Here is a 20,578-nt window from a genome sequence, read left to right as displayed (position 1 = left end):
AATGTGCTGCTGTAGTAAAAGTATGAGATGGACTCATAGGGATCAATAATGTGAATGGCTACCTAATCGTATAATGTGTCACATGTACATGCAACTAATTACTGAGACCACTTGACCCAAACACCTGTATCTGATTCCTGAGAACATCTAAAATGTGTATTGTTGTAATGGATTGATGCCCCCACATCCGATGTTGGAGTTGGCAAAGCACATCAGAGTTTGTGTGTGTGGTGGGTGAAACCTAAGATGTAATTGATTGATTGATCATTCAAACATAGAAATGTTAAAAGTAAGAAGGGATAAATAGATAAAGACTAAAGTGACAGAGTCTCACTTTGGAAGATTGTTTGATTGATTGGTCTTTTGAGGCATTCAGGATTATCCCTAATTGGAAAGTTAGAACTTCATAAGGAATCAATCAACTATTTTATTATTAATAATGAAGTTATATACATAGATAACATTGAATTGACGAATACTTTTTGTTTGAAATAATAACCTTATTTCCCCCAGGGAGTCATTTTGGTCAGGACCTGAGACCTGAGATCTAGAGCAATTTAGGTCCTGCAAACCTTCAAGGACACATCGATGGGGGTTGTTTTGTTGTTCAAACAAACAAACAACAACAAAACAAATAACTTGTGTGTACTAATTCTATCTCTCTATTTCTCTCATTCATACATTCATTCATTCTTTCAAATGATTTAGAGTTTATAAATATATAAATAATACATTACAAATATCACTCATCACCATCTTAATATTGATTCATTAAGAAAGTACTACTTTAAAAGAAGCAAGACAGAATGTTCAAGGTTGCCACATCAGCAGTTGGTTCAAAGGTAGGCGGCTCTATGCTGTCCAACTTTCTACCTAAATCAGAGATTATGCTAAAGGCAGGCAAATATGGAGGGATTGCCACAGGAGCTTGTACGTATCGGACATGTTGGATTGACTTGATTGATCGGATCAATCAACGAATGACTAATCTTATCAACAACAATAATATACAGTATTACTTGGATTAGGTATACTCATTATATTCTTTAGTCATTGGATCGTTGGTCCTATATGCATGTAGGTTAGGATACAGAGATAGTAGAGCAGCATTAGACGGCTGAGCAGCATACTTACAGATAACAAACAAACAAAACAGAGCACTAGGAGCATTCATGTTGTTGCTGGAGATTGGTCTGCCACTGTTGGCAAGACTGCCAATATTGGTGGTGGTGTTTGATTACAAGATCAGAGGACTTATGTACATAGCCTTTTGTGTTCCTCCATTCTTTACAGTATTCACTATTGCACCGGCGTTTGGTTGCATATTCACTGGCGGCTGCTATGCTCTGTTGGGCTGGGTCAAGAACGAGTCTGCTCAATTCCCTCAGAACGTGCCGCAGCGCGATGCCGAAGAGGCTCGCAACACCAAGAAGAGTCCGCTGTCCGGGCTTGGCGAGGCTCCAGGACAGTCGAAATAAAGACATCATCATCTTTGTTGATGTCTAGCGTTCAAAAAAAGTGAAGGAACTTCAACAACAACAAGTTGAGTGAAGACGATATTTCAAAATTAAATTGAATGACACTTATTCATTGATTGATGACTTGTCTTTGAAGATAGATACATACATACATATACAATATATATATATATATTAAAACATTTACATTCATACATACATACTACATATATATATGGTTGCAGGGAATGAGTGAACCAACAAACATAAACAACAACAACAACAACAACAACAATAATAATATATCACCTCGAACAACTTCATCGTCATTTGATGGTGATCAACAACAACAGGGTCAACAGACATTGGCCGCATCATTACAGAATAGATTGAATCTAGCTGGTACTTCACCGTTGAGGACATTGATCAGAGCATCATCTCTACAGAATCTACCTAGTCACAGTAGTGCAAAGGAGCAACAGGTCGCACCTGTATTGGTCAGTCCCACAGCGGCAGTGGTCGCGACGACCAAGGACAAGATGGACCTGATCACATCGGACCTCATACATCCAGGTCCCAGCTCCAAGTACGACTTTGTCAAGGTGAAGGTGCGTCTAGAGGACCACTACTACGTGCTCTCGCGTTTCCTCATTTCAAGAGTGCTCAATGTCACCAAGGTGGATGCGGCCGACTCTGTCAAGATCTCGTTGGAGCTCAAGAAGCGTCTGGTCGATCAAGGTCGTCTCACTCTGTCCCAGGCCGAGCTTGAGAGTGAGCTGTTCTCCATCCTTCTCACCTACGGATATGGCGCAGAGTATATAGATAGATATAGAATGACTACACAGTATGTTGATGATGTCGCGGGCGGGGACAATAACGCAGACAACTTACACTCATACTTCAAACAGGTTCCATCATCAAAGAGTACCTTTGATCATTTTGATATCAGGTCCCAAGTGTACAGGCAAGGTATGTAGAACTACAACGACCATGCCTACCTCCCGCCAGTCAATCTAACTCCATCACTCATACATACATACACATAGTCTTGGTTGGCAACACAGTTGGCAGAGAGACTGAACTTGTCTACAGTGCTCCAGACGACATTGGTACAGGATCTGATGGATACGATCATAAGGGAGTTCAATCCGACCACTGGATCGGATCTTTTTGGTATGCCTTCAGACCCACCAATCGTCTTTAAGAACTACAGTACAAAGGAGGAGTTGTTAACAGACTTTAAGAAGGAGTGCTATATGATACGCCACGGTGTCGACACTGACATTGAGAAATGCTTTGAAGAGGGCAAGGCCATCATCATTGAGGGTCCACACATTGATCCAAACCTCTTCAAGGAGTTGCTTGAGGAGAGGACCATGAAGGCACCATCACCAATCCAAACATCCTCAGATGATTGTAATTATAACAACAACAACAGTAGTAATATAGGTAACAGCAGTAATAGTATAGAGCAGGCACAGCAGCAAGCACAATCAGATCAAACAAACAATGTACAAACAACAACATCATCTTCAACAACATCGACAACAGCACCGGCAGCACCAGCAGCACCACCAGTATCACTGGCACAGAAGCTGAAGCCAAAGGTCAAGGGCATAATCATACCATTCGTGCTGGCCTTGAACAAGAATGATCACACGTTGTTGGTGGAGAACTGGCTGTCATGTAGCGAAACAAACTCGGCCTATGCCAAGAAGTCGTTTGGAGACGACCCAGAGGTACAGACCAAGCGTGTTGTCGAGAACCTACAGACGATACAGGAGTACCTGTGTCAGGGTGTACCTCCCTTTGTGAGAGTGGATGTCAATGCCTACAACTTCCTGGAGACTCTGGACGTTATGCACAGCGCCGTCCTTCACAGGATCAACAGTGTCTACTCTGGCCACGTCAAAGGATTCGAGTACGAAACATAATAACATCCTGATATACTTTCCACCTACACAGCGTCACCATCCATCTATAATCCATCAACTCATTCATTCAATCAATCAATCAATGATGTTATATTAACATTGATCCATGAGCAACAACGGTCATTCGAAGTACCTACCCTTTAAAGCTTATGATACCCTACGCTCATCAACTTTAAACAATGAGCCTGGACCTGGCCTCACTGCGACCCATTACCCAGCATCCCCACACTCATTCACACACTGAATTAGTGATCATCAATCAATCAACAATAGGATTCTAGTCGAGGGACCCACCACACACACAAACCCCTTCGCCTCACTATGCCCACCCATGATGATTGGATTGGGGTACCTACACTGAGGAGACAGCTATTCAAGAGTTATATTACATTAACTATAACAACAACAACAACAGAGTTTATTACGATGAATTGTCCTGTCAAGTCCGACAGTGGCCGACCGATTTGTTAATGAAAGGTTACTACTTCTAATTTGTTTAACAACAAGAATGATCGTTCCTGTTTATTGATTGATGTTGTTATTGTTGTGAGGGAAGCCCTTGGGTATGGATGTATATAGAAGGTTGGTTATTAATAGAGTGTATCAATAAATATTAATAAATAATAATTATTAAAGATACCTATATTATTCATCCAAATGATCAATCAATTACTTCCATAATAAGAATGATGAACATATTATCGCCAGATTATAGAAATACATTAGATTATATATTAAATAATAATAACATTATTATTGATTATCAACTTCCACTACAACAACAACACCATAAATCACAAGATACATTTGTACAATCGTTAAAGATATCAACTACCAGGACATTACGTCCACCAATAGCTATACCATATAACAAAGTTGGAAAACCAACTCAAACAATCAATAGTAGATTATGGTCTAATCAAGAGATTGATTATCTACAATATACTATAACTCCTACAATACTAGAGAATCTGTCATCTACAGAGAAGGAGTTGTTATGGCAGACTGTAGCCGATCAACTTGATCGTACTGTAATAGCAATCCAGAAGAAGTATTACAAGTTGATACAAATGCATAGTATACATCTTGAGGATAACAATATCCATCACAATAGTTATGCCCTGCCGATCATAAAGAAAAGGCATAGAGCATCTTCAGCAGAGTCCATATACACCTTGTACCCACTGGAGTGACTCAGTGGATTCCATCTTATCCTTAATAGTTCAATAATTAATGTTCAATAAATTATGGATAATGTCACGTGACCAAGGTATGATCACGTGACAATATATCCAGTCAGCTGTCCAAACTTGAATCAATCAGCTGATCACATTTCCAAACAAAAAAGTAGTAGTTACCTCTAGAGTGTACATTGTTAATTAGTTGTAGGAATGGATGTTGTGATACAGGACTGGGACACCTATTCTGCACAAGGCATCGTTGTGTTCACTCTCAACAGACCACAACATCGCAATGCTCTCAACAGGGTAGCCGCTGAGAAGTTGTCAACATGCTTTAGACAGTTCGATAATGATGATCGTTACAAGGTAGGTGATGCCCCATCAATCAATCACGATCACCATCATTCATCCCAATCAACTAACACACATTGATACAAGGTCGCCATACTATATGGCGGTACTAATGTGTTCTGCTCAGGTGCTGACTTGAAAGCAGTTGCATCGGGCGATGAGAAACAGATGAATCGATTGGAACCTGATGGTGATAGTCCGATGGGTGTGGCGAGAATGATGCTATCAAAGCCCGTCATTGCAGCTATCTGTGGATATTGCGTAGCAGGTGGTTTGGAGTTAGCACTCTGGTGTGATCTACGTGTTGCAGACGAGGAAACTGTGTTTGGAGTGTTCTGTCGAAGGTGGGGCGTGCCCCTTATCGATGGAGGCTCAGTCCGTTTGCCTCGTCTAATAGGTCAATCACGCGCGATGGACCTCATACTCACTGGACGTCCAGTCTCTGCCAAGGAAGCATATGAGATGTAAGTTAGTTTACTTGTCTGAGTGTGATCATATGATTGACCTTGCCCTGTCTCTCTCTCTCTCACTTAAAGTGGACTTGTAAATAGATTAGCGCCTTTGGGCAAGGCTTTGGATGTAGCAGTCGAGTTGGCAACCTTGATCTCATCATTCCCACAAGAGTGTATGAGATCAGATCGAAAGTCAATGTATGAACAGCATGGTCTATCATTGAACGATGCTTTGAAGAATGAGTTTGGACTTGGAGTTGGCTCATTGAGACGAGAGGGTGTGTCAGGAGCCAAACGATTCGAATCGGGCTCTGGAAGGCATGGCCAAGCGGCAACACTTACTGCCAAGTTGTAGAAGATAAATATGTACATGATTCCAAGTTTATTGCCTGTCTGCCTGACACGTCTGTCTGTCATCTTGCTTGCTTGCTTCAAGTTGGATTGTTGTTGTTTGCCGACCTTTGCGTGTAGGGTGATTGCTCGCCTGCCCATTGTATCATAAAGTCATAGTACTGCGTCTGGTTCTTAGTCAGTCGCGTCTGTTCCAACATCATCAACTCCTTATACAACTCTCGCTCCCTCGTTGTCAGTCCTGATAGAGTGGGTAGCTAATTGAATGGAAGGTGTAAGCATGGAGACCAAGACGAATGTATGAATGTACTTACGTTTATCTGGAAGTTGACAATCATGTCGCCTACGACATTGTGTCCATCGGGGTCTTTGAATCCTTGCCTATGTACAATGATGCCATATTGTGATTGATTGTCATAGTTTGGTACAGTGATGTTGACATTCCTGCCGTATATAGTTGGCACATCAATGCTGCATCCAAACAATGCCTGTGTTGAAGCCAGTGGCACTGTGATGATCACATTACTACCATCTCTAACAAAGAACTGATGTCGCTCCACCGTGAACTTGATATGTAATTCATGCTCATCAAAGCTTGCCGACTTTGGTCTCTTGATCCTAAACACTGCCACTTGACTGTGATTGGATTGAGTGATTGATTGGGTAAGTGAATGAATGATGAGTGCGCGAGAGAATGATTGATCATACCTTGAGCCACTGGCTATACCCGCTGGAATGATTACAGAGTCATCGTAATCTTGTTTGACTATGCCCTCGCCAAGACAGAAGTTGCAAGTGTTCTTGAGTGCGACACCATTGCCATTGCACATGTCGCATTGGAAGGCTAAGAGGAAGCTTGTTATGCGTCCATTGCCATTGCATCGCTGACAGGTTATGAATTCACGTTGCTTGGTCGATGAGCCAGTGCCCTGGCAATGTCCACACTCGACCTTGACCTTGAATGAGACTGGCTTCTCTGCGCCATGCACTGATTCCTTGAATGAGAGGTGTAATGTTGTGTTGTGTACGACCTTCCTTGGAGGTGTCGGTTGAGGTTGAGGTTGAGGTTGAGGTATTGGTTGAGGTTGAGGTTGAGGTTGTTGTTGTTGCTGCTGTTGATGAAACTGTTGATGTTGTTGGCCAATGTCATCTTCATCAAGATTGCTGAAATTGACATTGGATCGTTGATAGTTGTGGATATTGCTGTTGTGATTATGATTATGAGCACGACTGTGAGCTTGGAATGGTGACCTACTTGCTGAGGCAGCTCCCATGAAGAAGGGATCATTGAACATTGGATGAGCAAAGGGGTCGGGAGCGGATGAGTGGAACGAGGACATGTTGTGACCAAACGACCTGCTGAAGAAGCTGTTGAACATGCCGAACACTTCGTCATGGTCCATGTGATGTCGATTGAAACGACCTGTCGATATATTGATATTACCAAAGCCATTGGCAAATGGCTGTTCCTTACTCGCTCTCAATTCATAATCATAATCTCTCCTCTTCGCAGCGTCTGACAACACAACATATGCCTCTGATATCAACTTGAATCTCTCTTCTGAATCCTTCTCACCCTGTCCTCTATTCCTATCAGGGTGATACTTCAATGCCTATAAATGATTGATTGATTGAATGATTGAATGAGTGATTGAATGAGTGATTGAGTGAGTGAGTGAGATGAGGTCATTTGATGTTGTGCAACATACCATCTTCTTGTAAGCACGCTTGAGGGCCTCTGGGTCAACATCTTGTTCAACCTCAAGTATCTTATAGTAGTCGGGCAGTCTTGCCGCAGCCATTGTTGTTGAGTTGTGCTGTGTCAGATAAGATTGGACTGTGTCTTGTATGTCCTTGTATGATCAGTTTATGTAATATAGATATATATATCTATGTATATGTAAATATCAATGTTATAATGATGTAATATAGTTGTGTTGTTTACATCATCATTGTGGGGTTATCTTTGATAACATCTTTGAAGTTGGAAGTTCGTCATTTCCTCTTTGATTAAATTTTATGGGACTATACTGAAGATGGATTTGAATTCAAATTTTTACAAGAAGTTGGCGCCAACAGTTACAAACTATCATTCGTTTGTGAAAGACTCAGATTCATTACTCAACATAAATACATACATATACAAACATACAGATATATATATTAGATTAGATGGCTATTCTAAGTGATACAAAAGGCCTTTCACCAGGCTCACATTCAAAGGTACTCGTCCGTTGTGATGTCAATGCATCGGAGAAGTGTCGTGGAAACTATGAGATGCTATATAAGGATACAGTGCGTTGCCGTGTCAATAATGAAGGAAAGATTGTGTGTCTTTACTGTGACACAACCAACAACAACAACATTGACAATATCTTGACATCGATCGACTCTGAAGCCAAGGCCTACCTCCTCGGCTGGATCGCCAGCAATGCCTCCACTCTTCAAACTGGATCAATCACAATCACAATGGACAAGAATGATCAGTGCACATTGGAGATGTTGCGTGATATCGTCTGTCCAGAGATTGTCATCGCATCCGATGTAATGAGCGTCACTTTCGAGTCTGCTCAGATGACCGCGGACGTCACTCGTCACCTCCAGCTTGGCGCAGAGTGTGCCTCCAAGAATGCCACCGCCAAGCTACCCCAGCTCACATCAACCCGCTTGACACTGGCATTTGCTCGTGGCTACTTTGATGCCGTTGGTACGGTCAACTTTGGCGCCAATATCACACCCCGCGTATCGATCGTGTCCAACTCACACTCGTTGCTCGAGGCCATTGGCAAGAGCGTGGACGTCCCCTTTGTCGGCCCCCTGGTGGAGGACTCGACCTCGATCGAGTGGTCGGGAGTCAACGCTCTGGACTTCCTCGGCAAGATCTACGACGGCAGCACATGCCATCTCGCCCGCAAGTTCAATCAATACATGGACCTTTGTGTCTGGAATCCCGCCACCGCCCAAACCCAAGACGCAGTCGAGAGAGTCGATCCAACATTCGTTGTGATGAGGACCTCAAAGGACGCAGTCATCCCTTCAAAGTCACGCGCCAGCGACAGTGGCTACGATCTTACCATCATCAAGGAGGTGAAGCCATTCGGACCCCTGACAATGCTGTACGACACATGCATCAAGGTGCGCCCACCAGAGGGATTCTACATGGACGTTGTGCCACGCTCCTCGCTGAGCAAGTCGGGCTACATGCTGGCCAACAGTGTCGGTGTGATTGATCGCGCCTACGTCGGCTCAATCATGATCGCCTTGATCAAGGTGGATCCAGCGGCACCAGACATCAAGCTTCCATTCTGCGGCTTCCAGATGATCCCCAGACGCATCAATCACTTCCAAGTCGTCGAGGTCACCGAGGACATGTTTGAGGACACTGGTCGCGGCGCTGGTGGCTTTGGTTCCACTGAGGAGAATGCCCTCAAGAAGCAGCGTCTGGAAATCAAGACCCCAGACAATGGCAAACAATAAACTGATGAGCTGTGTAACATTGGCTATATCATAATTCAATCAATCAATCACTCAGTTTGTTGCATATGATGTAAGATGTATTGGAAGTTTGAATATATATACGTTGATTGATTGAATGAATGAATGGCATTGAGTGGCGGGTTGGTCTAAGCTCTGGCAAAGGCTGGAAGATAGAGGAAGATTAAACCTCCTGCAAGGAGGATGGTCAGAGCAATAAGACTGATGTACCTTGCACTCTCTTTGGGATGGAAGATTGAGTAGGCCACAATCATTCCAGTGATGAATCCACCAAGGTGAGCAGTCCAATCAATCCAAGGTGCGAGGGAGATGATGATGTTGATTGTAAGGATGATCAAAAGACTCTTCAACATATTCTTCCTGCCAGCCGAGTCCAATTGATCACTGTTGAGGATCAAACGGGTAGTGAATGCTCCTAGGATACCAAATAGAGCACCAGAGGCACCGACAGAGATGGACCAATAGTTGAATATACATCCAAATAATATTCCACCAAAGCCTGATGTGATGTAGATTGCTGCCATGGGACCAGTTCCCCACTTCATCTCAGCTGGTAGTCCAATAAACACCTGGGACAGCAAGTTGCAAAGCAGATGAACGACACCAGTATGGAGGATAATTGGAGTGAAGTGGCGCCACAACTCCAGGTTATCCACCATCATAGGTGCAAACTTGGCTCCAAGAGTCATCTATTATTGAATAAAGTTAGACATATTTGATTGATTGAATGATTGAATAAATGATGGTACTTACAAGTGATCTCGAAGGTGGTCCAAGCATTGGGTTGACGGATGGCGTCGCGAATCCATGGAGACAGAGTGAGGCTATGAAGTAGAATACTTGGATCACGGAGATTACAAAGATGAAGGTCTTGATCCATGGATAGCGTTGAACTAACTGTCTGCAGGAACATTTCTTGAGTGATGGTGTCTGTCGATCATCAGTATCAACGTCCATCGACTCCATCGATTTCCAATTGACTTTCTTCAAGTCATCTTCTGGCAGTTGTTGTGATAGTCGTTGTTGTCTCTCCAAGAAGTAGGCAACACGAGGTGGATGAGTTGTATTTGTAGTATTGGTTGATGAGGTAGTTGTCTTTGAAGTAGCTGGCTTCCATTCATCGCTCTCCTTTGTTAAACTGATCTTATCACCATCATCAATATCAATTGCTTCATTGAGTATTACACCATCAACACAACTACCATTGACTAGTTCATGATTTATATTGTCGTCTTGATTATTATTGTTATTGTTGTTGGACATTATTAATTATATTAATAATATATAATACTGTAACAAACTAAACAATAAAAGATCATTAACTTAGACTATCGTTAATGATTGATTGATTGATTGATTGATTCAGTGATAAATATATATCATACTCCCTACTACCCTATCATACCCTACCCTTCTCCACTTACAACTAATATAAATACAAATAAAAATACAAATACAAACATACATACACACATTAAGAACACAACAAATACACACAACCAAACATACTTATGTGCGGGCACTTCCACGTGTCTTTGGACCCAAATGAATGAACACAGCACACTCTTTCACACACACTTAGTGATCAATTGCCAACCCGACCTCCTCACCTGAGGTGTTTACATTTATGTATCTCTTTTACACATCAGTGTTTCATCGGGTGTGGACAGTGATCCATCAGTGAACTTACTCCTGATTATTATTATTATTATTAATATTATTACTTACACGCTAAGTGACTCCCAATTGGTATTCTGCTCGAATCAAAAGGTTGCACTTTGGTGATGACAGGTCTACAGAGTCTCTAAAGCATTCGTACCTCAAACAGGTATTCTCTCTTCTGTCTGACCCTCCCTCTTATTGGGTCACAAGATCACTCCTTAATGGGCTAATGATTGGTTATTGCTAGCTCGGTAAGTTCATTGACTTGTTCAATTAGATAGGTAGATATCTATATGTTGTATTAGATAAGCCACTAGGGAGAGAGTATCTATCTATCTTGAATAACTTCTAGACTTCCAGTTGGAGGACCAGGGTCTGTCTTGGAGAGACCCCCCAACATATGTTTGAAGACGGGCCTCGGCAAACAAACAAACCTGGGCCAATGTACCACACTGATCACCCACACATGACTGATCAAATCTGATTCAGCTGCCGAGTTCTGCAAAGATTCGACAAATGTTGCGATCTTGATCCCAAGTCACACTACACAACTATGGCCCGCAAAGACTACGTACAACTTCTCAAGAGTTGCCAACTTTCCAAAGGACATTTCCTCACTCACTCTGATCACTCTCTAATCATCATCACTCATTCTTTATTCCACTACTCTCTACACAACTTCAACAACAAATAACAATGATGACCACCAACAACAAGTTATTCATACTGTTGGTGACCATTTTGGTCTCCATCATGGCCACTACAGCTGAGGTCACACCTGTCTATGTAAACATTGGATTCACCGCCCAACAGGACGAGATGCGTGTATCATGGTACACGGTGAACAACTCCACCGCTGGAGTGGTCCGTTACTCCAATCAATCAATGGAGTTGGACTTGGCCGCCGGCGCCACCGCCAGTGCCTCGTCAAGCAGCACAGAGTATGGCGAATTCCCAGGCTGGTTCGGATTCGTCAACACCGCTGTCATGAGTGGATTGGCACCACTCACTCAATACTTTTACCAGGTTGGCGATGCTTCGGCCGATGTCTGGAGTCCAGTGTTCAACTTCACCACTGGTGCCGGAGCCACCGTCTTCAAACCCTTTGCCTTCTCAGTCTATGGTGACATGGGAGGTGGAAACTACATGCTAAACGTCGACAGTCTAATTACCAACTCTGATCGTTTTGATTGGATCCTCCATGTTGGTGACATTGGTATGTCAAAATCGTCCATCTATCACTGGAATCATTCCACGAGATCAATCACTAACATGTAATTATTCCTCCTACCCTCCCCACTCACTCAATCAATCAATCAACAATATATAGCATACGCTGATTACTCGAATAGCAGCAGCAACAAGGGCATTAGAAGTGGAATGCTTGGTAATATGACAGTTTGGAATGATTTCATGACATCGATCACACCATTCAGTGCACATCAATCTTATATGACATGTATCGGTAATCATGATGCCTTTTTGAACAAGTCAGCATACACCACAACATGGATAATGCCATCCGAGTCACCTTTAATCACATGGTACGCATTCGATTATAATGGTGTACACTTTGTATCCATGTCGACTGAGAATGACTATGCACCTGGCTCGGAACAATACGTCTGGTTGGAGAACCATCTCCAACAGTTCCGTGCATCCAACCCCAACACCTGGCTCATTGTCTACGGACATCGTCCATTCTACTGCACCACAGTCATCAGTATGTCTCCCATCACTCAATCACCGAAACTATTCCAATCACTCGATCACCTAATTATTCGATCTCTGGAATCAATCCAATTACTCAATCACCAATCATTCAATCTCCCATCACTCAATCATTCGATCAATCACTTTAATCACTCAATCACTAACATGTCTTCACTCACACAATTAGACTGGTGCATGGGTACCAACAACTTGGCATTGTACGAGGCCATGGACCCATTGATGATGAAGTACAATGTCGATATATTCATCGCTGGACATACTCATGCTTATGAACGATCATTCCCTGTGTATGACAAGGTGGTGGCCGGAACATTTGCCGAGCCAAAGGCAACCGTGTACATTTCCGTTGGTGTCGGTGGTAACTGGGAGGGATTGGACCCCTTGTTCAACGTGGACAAGCCACACTGGGCCGACTATCGCAAGACCGAACTAGGCTATGGTATCCTGAACGTCGTCAACGAGACCACCATCCACTGGCAATTCATTCAACAATCCGACGACACTGCTGTTATGGATCAATTCACACTCATTAAAGGTACATTCTAATTGTGTTCGTCATAATAATGAACTGAACTAGTGATGATCATTTTTGGAGTTTGCAAACTTTGTGAACTGTTGTTGACACATCGTAAACTTGCAAACTCGTAAGGCCAAAGACTACTTAACTGATGAAGATGAACACTTCATCTTCCTCTTGTCATTTATTATTTCTTTCTTTAACACTTCTAAGTATAATATTATAATCTTTAATACCCTACCCTTACCCTACCCTAGCCCTTGCCCTTACCATCATACTCTAACTTGGCAAAACACGTTAACATTAGATGGGAGCTAACAGTTCTTCTTTAAAATTTAAGATCACTACGTACAGTGATTATGTCTTTAGAGTCTATCTTGAGGACAGTTTCTTCTACTACTCTATCCATCCTGATAACACCTTCTTGAGGGAGATAGAAAGAATTGGAGCATTCAACGACCTTCCCAACATCATAGTCTATGAGGTTCCAAACTGTACAGTTGACAACCTCCGCCAGCACCTCCAGTATGCATTTGATCTTGGACTAACCGGTAGTCAGTTTATCACCTACTTGCAAGAGGAGGAAGGAGCCTCTGAGAAGAAGACTTGGATAGAAAGCATGCAAGAAATATTTTCAAAGCTTGGCATTATCTTTACTGGTGCTGCTGCAGCTCTTGCCCTTACTCAGGGTGGTAGATAAGTACTACTATAATAAATGGACCATACCCTTACCCTCACCCTTACCCTTGCCCTTGCCCTTGCCCTAACCCTCACCCTTTGACTTCAAATTCAAATTTGAGCTTCACTTAACAATTATCTCTATCTCAATCAATCATATTAATCTGTATCTCTTAGTTGCAAACAACTATAGTTTGATGTAATGTTTGGAAAGAGGAGTCCCAGCAGTGACGTGGATGAAGAAGACCATTATCATCATCATGTAATTAGTCCAAATAATAGTGATGATTATGATGATGTTAATGATGATAATGATGTGTTGGATCAATATGCCGACGATGATGATGAAGATATAGTACCAAATCATATATTAGCAGAAGATTATACAACTCAAGAGTTAGAAGACAATGATGATATATTGAAGGACATTAGAGTTGAAGATCTGCGGCTTCTACAACACAAGGATGGCACACCCTACACATCATTGGAAGAGCTCATCAAAGATGTACATGAGGACCCTCATCACACACTAAAGATCTCAATCGGTATCGACAAAGAGTTACAATCTCTACCTCTTGGCGTCATCAGTACATGTATGTTATGTTATGTATACTCATACTTTGGCGCGGCGTGATCATCATACTCATACTCATTCATTCACGCGACACAGACCTTGGCCAAGCTGAACAGTTGGTCCACCTACACAGAGTGATCACAGAGAATGATCGTATATTGGCAGAGATAGGTGATGTGTTCAAGCAGTTTGACGATGAACTGCAAGCATTGCTCAAGGACATGCCAGATAATCACATCACCTCACTTCAGATAGGCCAAGCACTTGAGAATAGAATGATCGTTCGCGAGTCTATCTCAAAACTTGTAAAGAAGATAGTCATACCTCCAGACTTGATCAAGTATGTCATCACTCATTCAATCACATCAATCACATGATCACTCACTCACTCCAATCAACCAATCACATGATCACACTCGAATCAGTGGACTGTTTGATGACGAGATGAATGAAGAATATGTACAGAACATAGAACACCTGGAACGAATCATTCAGAACTTGGATGAGTATATGTCAAGCAGTGCGATGTTTGCTCAGGACATGGCATTCGAGATTGACTTGCTCAAGAAGAAGGCATCACGATCGGTTCGTGACTTTATGATGAAGTTGGTCATCAGTCTAAGGAAGCCAAGGACAAATGTACAAATCCTCCAACACTCCAAGCTATTCAAATACTCCATACTCAATCAGTTCATCTATAAGTATGCTCCAACCTTTGCCAAAGAGATCAAGAACACCTATGTATGTCCATCCATGTCTCCATTCATTCATTCAAACAGTTCACTGACCATCGCGATCACATAGGTTGAGACAGTCTCAAGGATATTCACATCATACTTCAAGAACTATCTTACATCATTGTCCAAAGTATTTGTAAGTTTGATTGAATGAGTGGAATAGTTCCATGTTTGATGGCTGACCAATCAACAACCTGCCTTCCAATCAAATAGTATCCAATTGGTTCAAAGTCTGATGTAGTTGGATATTATGATAATATTGTGAAGGGATACTTTGGATCGACTTCAACAAAGCAAGTGGACACGAATAAGCCATCTGCATTCAATCTCAATATATCAAACTTGCCCAATGACATTTGGACCTCAATCAGAAGCGAAGTGATCAATGAGATCCCCGAGAAGATCAATCAAAACCTACTTCGTCGATCACACATCATCATTCGTGCCACTGATGCTCCACTGATCATTCCCCATGTTGCTCTCAAGGTATTGTCATCCTCGTGGGCTCATTCCCCGACCCTCACACTGACTCACTCAATCCATCATACTCCATGTATAGCACAACAACAAGAGATATCCATTTGAACAGATATTCAGATCAATGAATATACTATTGTTGGACACTGTTTGTTCAGAGTACATCTTTGATCAACAATGGTTCGCCAAACCATTGGTCAACAATAGCGAGTCATCTGGCATCATCAAACCAATATTCGAGAGGATATTCAATGCCTTCTATGTATGTTATGTTGCATTAACGCAACGCCAATATGTGTTGCTAACTGCGCCACACATTCACACACAACAGGAGAACATTGGATACTATGTAACGAATAGTTTCGATTGTCTTGGAGTGTTGATATCGATCAAGTTGAATCAGATGTTCATCAACATGGTGGCTGAACGAAGATTGGATATACCTTGTCTCAAGTCATACTTTTATCAAGTGGATACCATTCTCTGGGACAAGTTCAGCGAGTTGTTCAAGAGGAATATCGACAGTCTCAAGGCTGCACTAACAAACAACAATGGAACCATTGACCTTCGTCCACACATAGTATGTATCATTAATGAATGAATGGATGTGAGTCCCAGGACTAATCAATCAATTATAGTACACAAGAAGGTTCTCAGAGTTCTATGCTAGCGTATCAGAGGTTGTTGGATTGGACACCAGTGATTCGAGGGTCACTGCTTGGATGGCAGTTCTCAGATCATCAATGGAGCGTGTGTTGGAGCATCTAGCCAACAACTTCCCAAACAACAAGACCAAGTCAATGTTCCTAATCAACAACTATGATGTTGTATTGACTGTTTTGTCCGTATGTAGCTACTCCATGTTCCCTCGATCAATCAATCACTCACTCACTTATACCATTCAATCAATCAACTTAGGAGAACAACATATCACACAAGGAAGAAGGATATGCCAAGTTCAGGTCACTGCTGGATGAGCAGGTGATGGTATTCATTGAGGAGCAATTGTACTCTTATCTCAAACCACTGATATCCTTTATCAAGGATACGGAATCCAAGCTACTCAATCCAACCGCCAACAACCAACCATTCATCATTGACAAGGATGTATTGTCCAATCTGATCACAGACTTTGGTCAACGCTGGAGGGATGTTCTACAGAAGATCCAGATGGACATCATGACCAACTTCTCCAACTTTAATCAGGGCTCTGACATCACAAGGAAGTTGATCACTCAATTCCTAATATATTACAAACGATTCGAAGAGATTCACAAGAAGTCCAAGCATCAACAGTCATCATCCACACAGCAGCCACCGCCATCATCCAATGCCAAGCCAGTGGCAACATTCATACCAATCTCAACCATCACCTATGAGATATCAAAGAGCTACGCGTCATTCAGCTAGATTGGTCAATCATTAAAACAAACACTTTATTCCTTTGGTCATCCATCCATCTATCCAACCAATCAATCACACATTTTATAAGAGTGGATTAAACCATTGCTTGTACCTTAAATAATATGTTTGGATTGAATCAAAGGTTAGATGGGAGGCTGAATGGAGTAGACCTGCACGCATTAGAACGGTTGGCTGAAAGTATGATACACTCGGACCAACTTCCAATCGGTAGAACAATCGATAGATTGAGAACAAGCTTGATGGCACAAAGTATGACATTCCAGTTGATATCATCGATGCTGAACCCCAAGCCAACTCTCCATAGCACGTCTTACTTCTAATCTCTCCATTCTCTTCTTCATTCCAATGAGGACGCTCTTTGATTTGAGCCTGATGATACTCATTCCTAGCAAGGATTGAGCGATAATGAGTATAGTCGGCAAGTGTTGTGAAAAGGTAATTGGTCATTGTATATCCAATTCGGAACCCGGTAAGTCCAAGTACCATCATCACGTCAGAGCTGAAGAATGTACGGAAGTAGTTCATGAATAACCATGAGTTGCTCTTGTAAAGATTCCTGAACATCTTGTACGCCATCACTTCAAATGGTCCGGAAATAATAGTGGACATTATCTCTACGATCAACTCTCTTGTGAATGGAGATCTCCATGACCATGACCATAACCATGCTTTACCACCGGTGTCATTCAGGTTCTTTGCCTGCTCCTCCTCCAAAGGCAGATACTTATCAACAAGCTGGGTAATGAAATAAGTTGCCCAAGTATGTGCATAAGAGAATCCAGTTAGATCAGAGAAGCCCAAGTCTTCAATCTAAAGGATATATTATTATTAGGTATTAAGTTGTCTAACTTGACTCATCCAAGGATACTATACCGGCTCAGTTGTTGGAAGTCCAATTGATGAAGCCATCGTGCGTGCCTTGAAGTTGAATAGACGATCAAGTACACTGAATAAGAAGGATGGTACATAATCATTTAGATGTTTTGTTAATGGATAGTATTCTCTGAGTAGATCAAGGTATTCAACATCATTGATTTCACTAACGTCATATAATCTACGTCTAATAGGGTCCGATAATATATAATAACCTTTGTTCAATCTTAGGAAGTCATTAACATCACCTCCCTTGTCTGGATGGGCCAGTCTTGACATCCTCCTATAAGCCTCTGATATCCTACTGAATGATGCATCACTTGGTACACCAAGTAGTTCATATAAATCGTCAAATATATATATATTATTCATTGATTGATTGATTGATTATTATCTGTATCTCTATCTATTTCTTGCTTATAAGTTGGTGATGTGAATGAATGAATGAATCAATGAGTGATGAGAGGGCCAGGGTTTAACCCTCACTCACTCAATCACCTGACCTCACACTCACTCAATCAATCAATCACTAACCCATTACTTTGGTCCAAACAACTCTGCACCCTTCTGATAGGAGGAGATGATGGCGTCGAGGGTAAAGCTGGAAATTGATTGGAGTAGACCGGCTCGCACAAGGATGGTGGGCGAGAAGTATGACTTTCCAGAGCCAGCCTCCAATCTGTAGAACAATCGATAGATTGAAAACATGGTAGAGGGCACAAAGTATGACATCGCAGTTGATAGCACCGATGCCACACCCCAAGCCAACTCGCCAAGGCTCTGCTTCCTCAAGTCTCTCATCAAATCCGGTTGTTCATCCTCGTCCTCATCCACTTTTTGTTGTCCTTGTCCATTGGCTTGTCCATTGGCTTGTGCTACTTGATCAGCTTGTTCCTTCTTCTTTTGTTGATGCTCAATCTTTGCGACCAGTGATCGATGATGACAATAGTCGGCCAGTGATGTGAAGAAGTAACTGGTCAATGTGTAACCAATGCGGAATGTGATGAGTCCAAGCACCAGTCTCAGGTCCGAGCTAAAGAATGTGCGGAAGTAGAGCAGGACATTGTGTAGCAGACGCTTGTACAGTGCTGCGCTGGGGTCGGCGCCCAGTGTAAAGTAGTCCAACAGCGCCGAGCCTCCCTTGTAATGATATCTAAAGGCCTTGAATGCGGCCACCTCGAATGGTGCTGCGATCAAAGTCGACAATACCTCCACCATCAGCTGTCTCATAAATGGGAAAGAAGATTCTGGCTTGTTGTTGGGGCCATCAGTTCCATCCTTCCTTGGCATGTACTTATCGACCAACTTGGATATGAAGTAATCGGACCACATATGTACATAAGAGAACGCTGCAATATGAGCAAAGTCCATGTCCTCAATCTATGTGCGCGCGAGTACAAGGTCAGTCGATAATGTCGCTCAAACATGTTTGATTGATCGATTGATTGAATGATTGAATGATACTATACCGGTGCATCGGTGGCCAGTCCGATTGAGGATGCCATTGTACGCGCTTTAAAGTTGAATAGACGATCGAGGACGTTGTGTAGGAAGTAGGGTACGTAGTCAGAGACTTTGGTGGCGAATGGAGTGAATCGTTTGAGTTGATCGAGTACACGTATGTCTGTGACACCGGTTGTATCATAGTAACGTCTTCTTATGGGGTCGGACAAGATGTCATAGGCCTTTCTCAGTCTGAGAAAGTCATTTGTATGGCCTCCTTTGTCTGGATGACACAATCTTGATTGTGTCCTATAAGCCTCTGATAACTGTCTGAATGATGCATCCTTTGGTACATCCAATATCTTATATAAATCATCATATATCTCTATATTATTCATTCCTACTTCTTCTTCTTTATCTTTATCTCTTATCACTCATTCAATCATTCAATCATTCAATCATTCAAGAACACATCCCATGGTGACCATTTTTGAAGTCATCACACTTTGTTGTTCATTCACTCAACTCATTCATTCATTCACTTCACATCGCAAGCTGACTTTACTCTTAGTCATCACATCTATCATCTATTGTTGTTGTAGTCCCTATTATCTTTATGCTCTACACAACAGACAACAACAACAACAACTCGACTCCACTAAATCATCAAAGTTAGCAACATCTCATACTTAACTTTAAGGACAACGACAATGATTAATTCGTCGGCACATGATTGGATGTAGGCTTGGACATTTGGACAACTTACAAAGACAACGATATCATATCGATAGATGTATTGGTTTAGCCCAACAACGACAACACGTTCATGCCAAAGATGGCCCAATTTATTGAGTCTCACCAGAGCTCAACAGCAACCTTGAACATGTCAACCTTTAGAGTCGCCCAATCAAACTGACTTGCATTATTCAAAATTGAACCACACACCTTGTATCAGTCAGCTCAGTATCACTCACACCTCTCCTAAAGCATCATACACACACTTAAGCAGTGCCTACGCCAATGTTCAAAGGACCTGCCAACACACACACACACAGATGATGATGAGGTTGGCTTAGTGATTGATAGAGTGTTGGTGTGTGTGATCTGTGATATGATACAGTGGAAGGGTGTGATGATGCTTACCTACCTTTAATGGTCACCCGGTGTTAAGGAGATTAAACCCCAGCCAACCCTAGCTAGCTATGCTGGATTCTTCCAACTTGGAGTGTTCCATTGT

The 20,578-nt window shown here is 42.2% G+C and overlaps 10 protein-coding genes across 10 annotated transcripts; 6 read left to right on the top strand and 4 right to left on the bottom strand.

The window, feature by feature from the left end:
- Positions 1-806: 806 nt before the first annotated feature.
- SAMD00019534_042250 (hypothetical protein) lies at positions 807-1,478 on the top strand (the record flags this gene model as incomplete). The annotated part of the gene is made up of 3 exons (XM_012900730.1): positions 807-930; positions 1,014-1,077; positions 1,157-1,478. The coding sequence occupies 3 exons, from the start codon at positions 807-809 to the stop codon at positions 1,476-1,478; spliced, it is 510 nt and encodes a 169-aa protein (XP_012756184.1).
- Positions 1,479-1,705: 227 nt separating this feature from the next.
- Positions 1,706-3,391, top strand: SAMD00019534_042240 (hypothetical protein; the record flags this gene model as incomplete). The annotated part of the gene is made up of 4 exons (XM_012900729.1): positions 1,706-2,301; positions 2,366-2,426; positions 2,504-2,873; positions 3,009-3,391. The coding sequence occupies 4 exons, from the start codon at positions 1,706-1,708 to the stop codon at positions 3,389-3,391; spliced, it is 1,410 nt and encodes a 469-aa protein (XP_012756183.1).
- A 1,391-nt stretch (positions 3,392-4,782) lies between these two features.
- SAMD00019534_042230 (hypothetical protein) lies at positions 4,783-5,730 on the top strand (the record flags this gene model as incomplete). Its single annotated transcript, XM_012900728.1, has 3 exons — positions 4,783-4,938; positions 5,011-5,387; positions 5,475-5,730. 3 exons carry the CDS (start codon positions 4,783-4,785, stop codon positions 5,728-5,730), a joined length of 789 nt encoding a protein of 262 aa, XP_012756182.1.
- A 76-nt stretch (positions 5,731-5,806) lies between these two features.
- SAMD00019534_042220 (hypothetical protein) lies at positions 5,807-7,528 on the bottom strand (the record flags this gene model as incomplete). The annotated part of the gene is made up of 4 exons (XM_012900727.1): positions 5,807-5,983; positions 6,041-6,362; positions 6,435-7,339; positions 7,436-7,528. The coding sequence occupies 4 exons, from the start codon at positions 7,526-7,528 to the stop codon at positions 5,807-5,809; spliced, it is 1,497 nt and encodes a 498-aa protein (XP_012756181.1).
- Positions 7,529-7,898: 370 nt separating this feature from the next.
- SAMD00019534_042210 (hypothetical protein) lies at positions 7,899-9,203 on the top strand (the record flags this gene model as incomplete). Its single annotated transcript, XM_012900726.1, has 1 exon — positions 7,899-9,203. One exon carries the CDS (start codon positions 7,899-7,901, stop codon positions 9,201-9,203), a length of 1,305 nt encoding a protein of 434 aa, XP_012756180.1.
- A 146-nt stretch (positions 9,204-9,349) lies between these two features.
- SAMD00019534_042200 (hypothetical protein) lies at positions 9,350-10,484 on the bottom strand (the record flags this gene model as incomplete). The annotated part of the gene is made up of 2 exons (XM_012900725.1): positions 9,350-9,910; positions 9,975-10,484. The coding sequence occupies 2 exons, from the start codon at positions 10,482-10,484 to the stop codon at positions 9,350-9,352; spliced, it is 1,071 nt and encodes a 356-aa protein (XP_012756179.1).
- A 1,095-nt stretch (positions 10,485-11,579) lies between these two features.
- SAMD00019534_042190 (hypothetical protein) lies at positions 11,580-13,163 on the top strand (the record flags this gene model as incomplete). Its single annotated transcript, XM_012900724.1, has 3 exons — positions 11,580-12,099; positions 12,214-12,606; positions 12,784-13,163. The coding sequence occupies 3 exons, from the start codon at positions 11,580-11,582 to the stop codon at positions 13,161-13,163; spliced, it is 1,293 nt and encodes a 430-aa protein (XP_012756178.1).
- Positions 13,164-14,014: 851 nt separating this feature from the next.
- SAMD00019534_042180 (hypothetical protein) lies at positions 14,015-17,010 on the top strand (the record flags this gene model as incomplete). Its single annotated transcript, XM_012900723.1, has 9 exons — positions 14,015-14,405; positions 14,483-14,726; positions 14,812-15,127; positions 15,191-15,259; positions 15,337-15,609; positions 15,683-15,862; positions 15,932-16,180; positions 16,239-16,445; positions 16,519-17,010. The coding sequence occupies 9 exons, from the start codon at positions 14,015-14,017 to the stop codon at positions 17,008-17,010; spliced, it is 2,421 nt and encodes an 806-aa protein (XP_012756177.1).
- A 78-nt stretch (positions 17,011-17,088) lies between these two features.
- SAMD00019534_042170 (hypothetical protein) lies at positions 17,089-18,270 on the bottom strand (the record flags this gene model as incomplete). Its single annotated transcript, XM_012900722.1, has 2 exons — positions 17,089-17,835; positions 17,899-18,270. Coding segments are annotated over 2 exons (1,119 nt in total), but the record flags the coding sequence as incomplete, so codon positions are not given.
- Positions 18,271-18,435: 165 nt separating this feature from the next.
- Positions 18,436-19,739, bottom strand: SAMD00019534_042160 (hypothetical protein; the record flags this gene model as incomplete). The annotated part of the gene is made up of 2 exons (XM_012900721.1): positions 18,436-19,278; positions 19,368-19,739. The coding sequence occupies 2 exons, from the start codon at positions 19,737-19,739 to the stop codon at positions 18,436-18,438; spliced, it is 1,215 nt and encodes a 404-aa protein (XP_012756175.1).
- Positions 19,740-20,578: the final 839 nt, after the last annotated feature.

Source organism: Acytostelium subglobosum (assembly GCF_000787575.1).
Source record: "Acytostelium subglobosum LB1 DNA, scaffold: scaffold7, whole genome shotgun sequence".
Classification (NCBI taxonomy): Eukaryota; Evosea; class Eumycetozoa; order Acytosteliales; family Acytosteliaceae; genus Acytostelium; species Acytostelium subglobosum.
The sequence above is the reverse complement of the archived record's forward strand: the minus strand, read 5'-3'. Positions and strand labels throughout refer to the sequence as shown.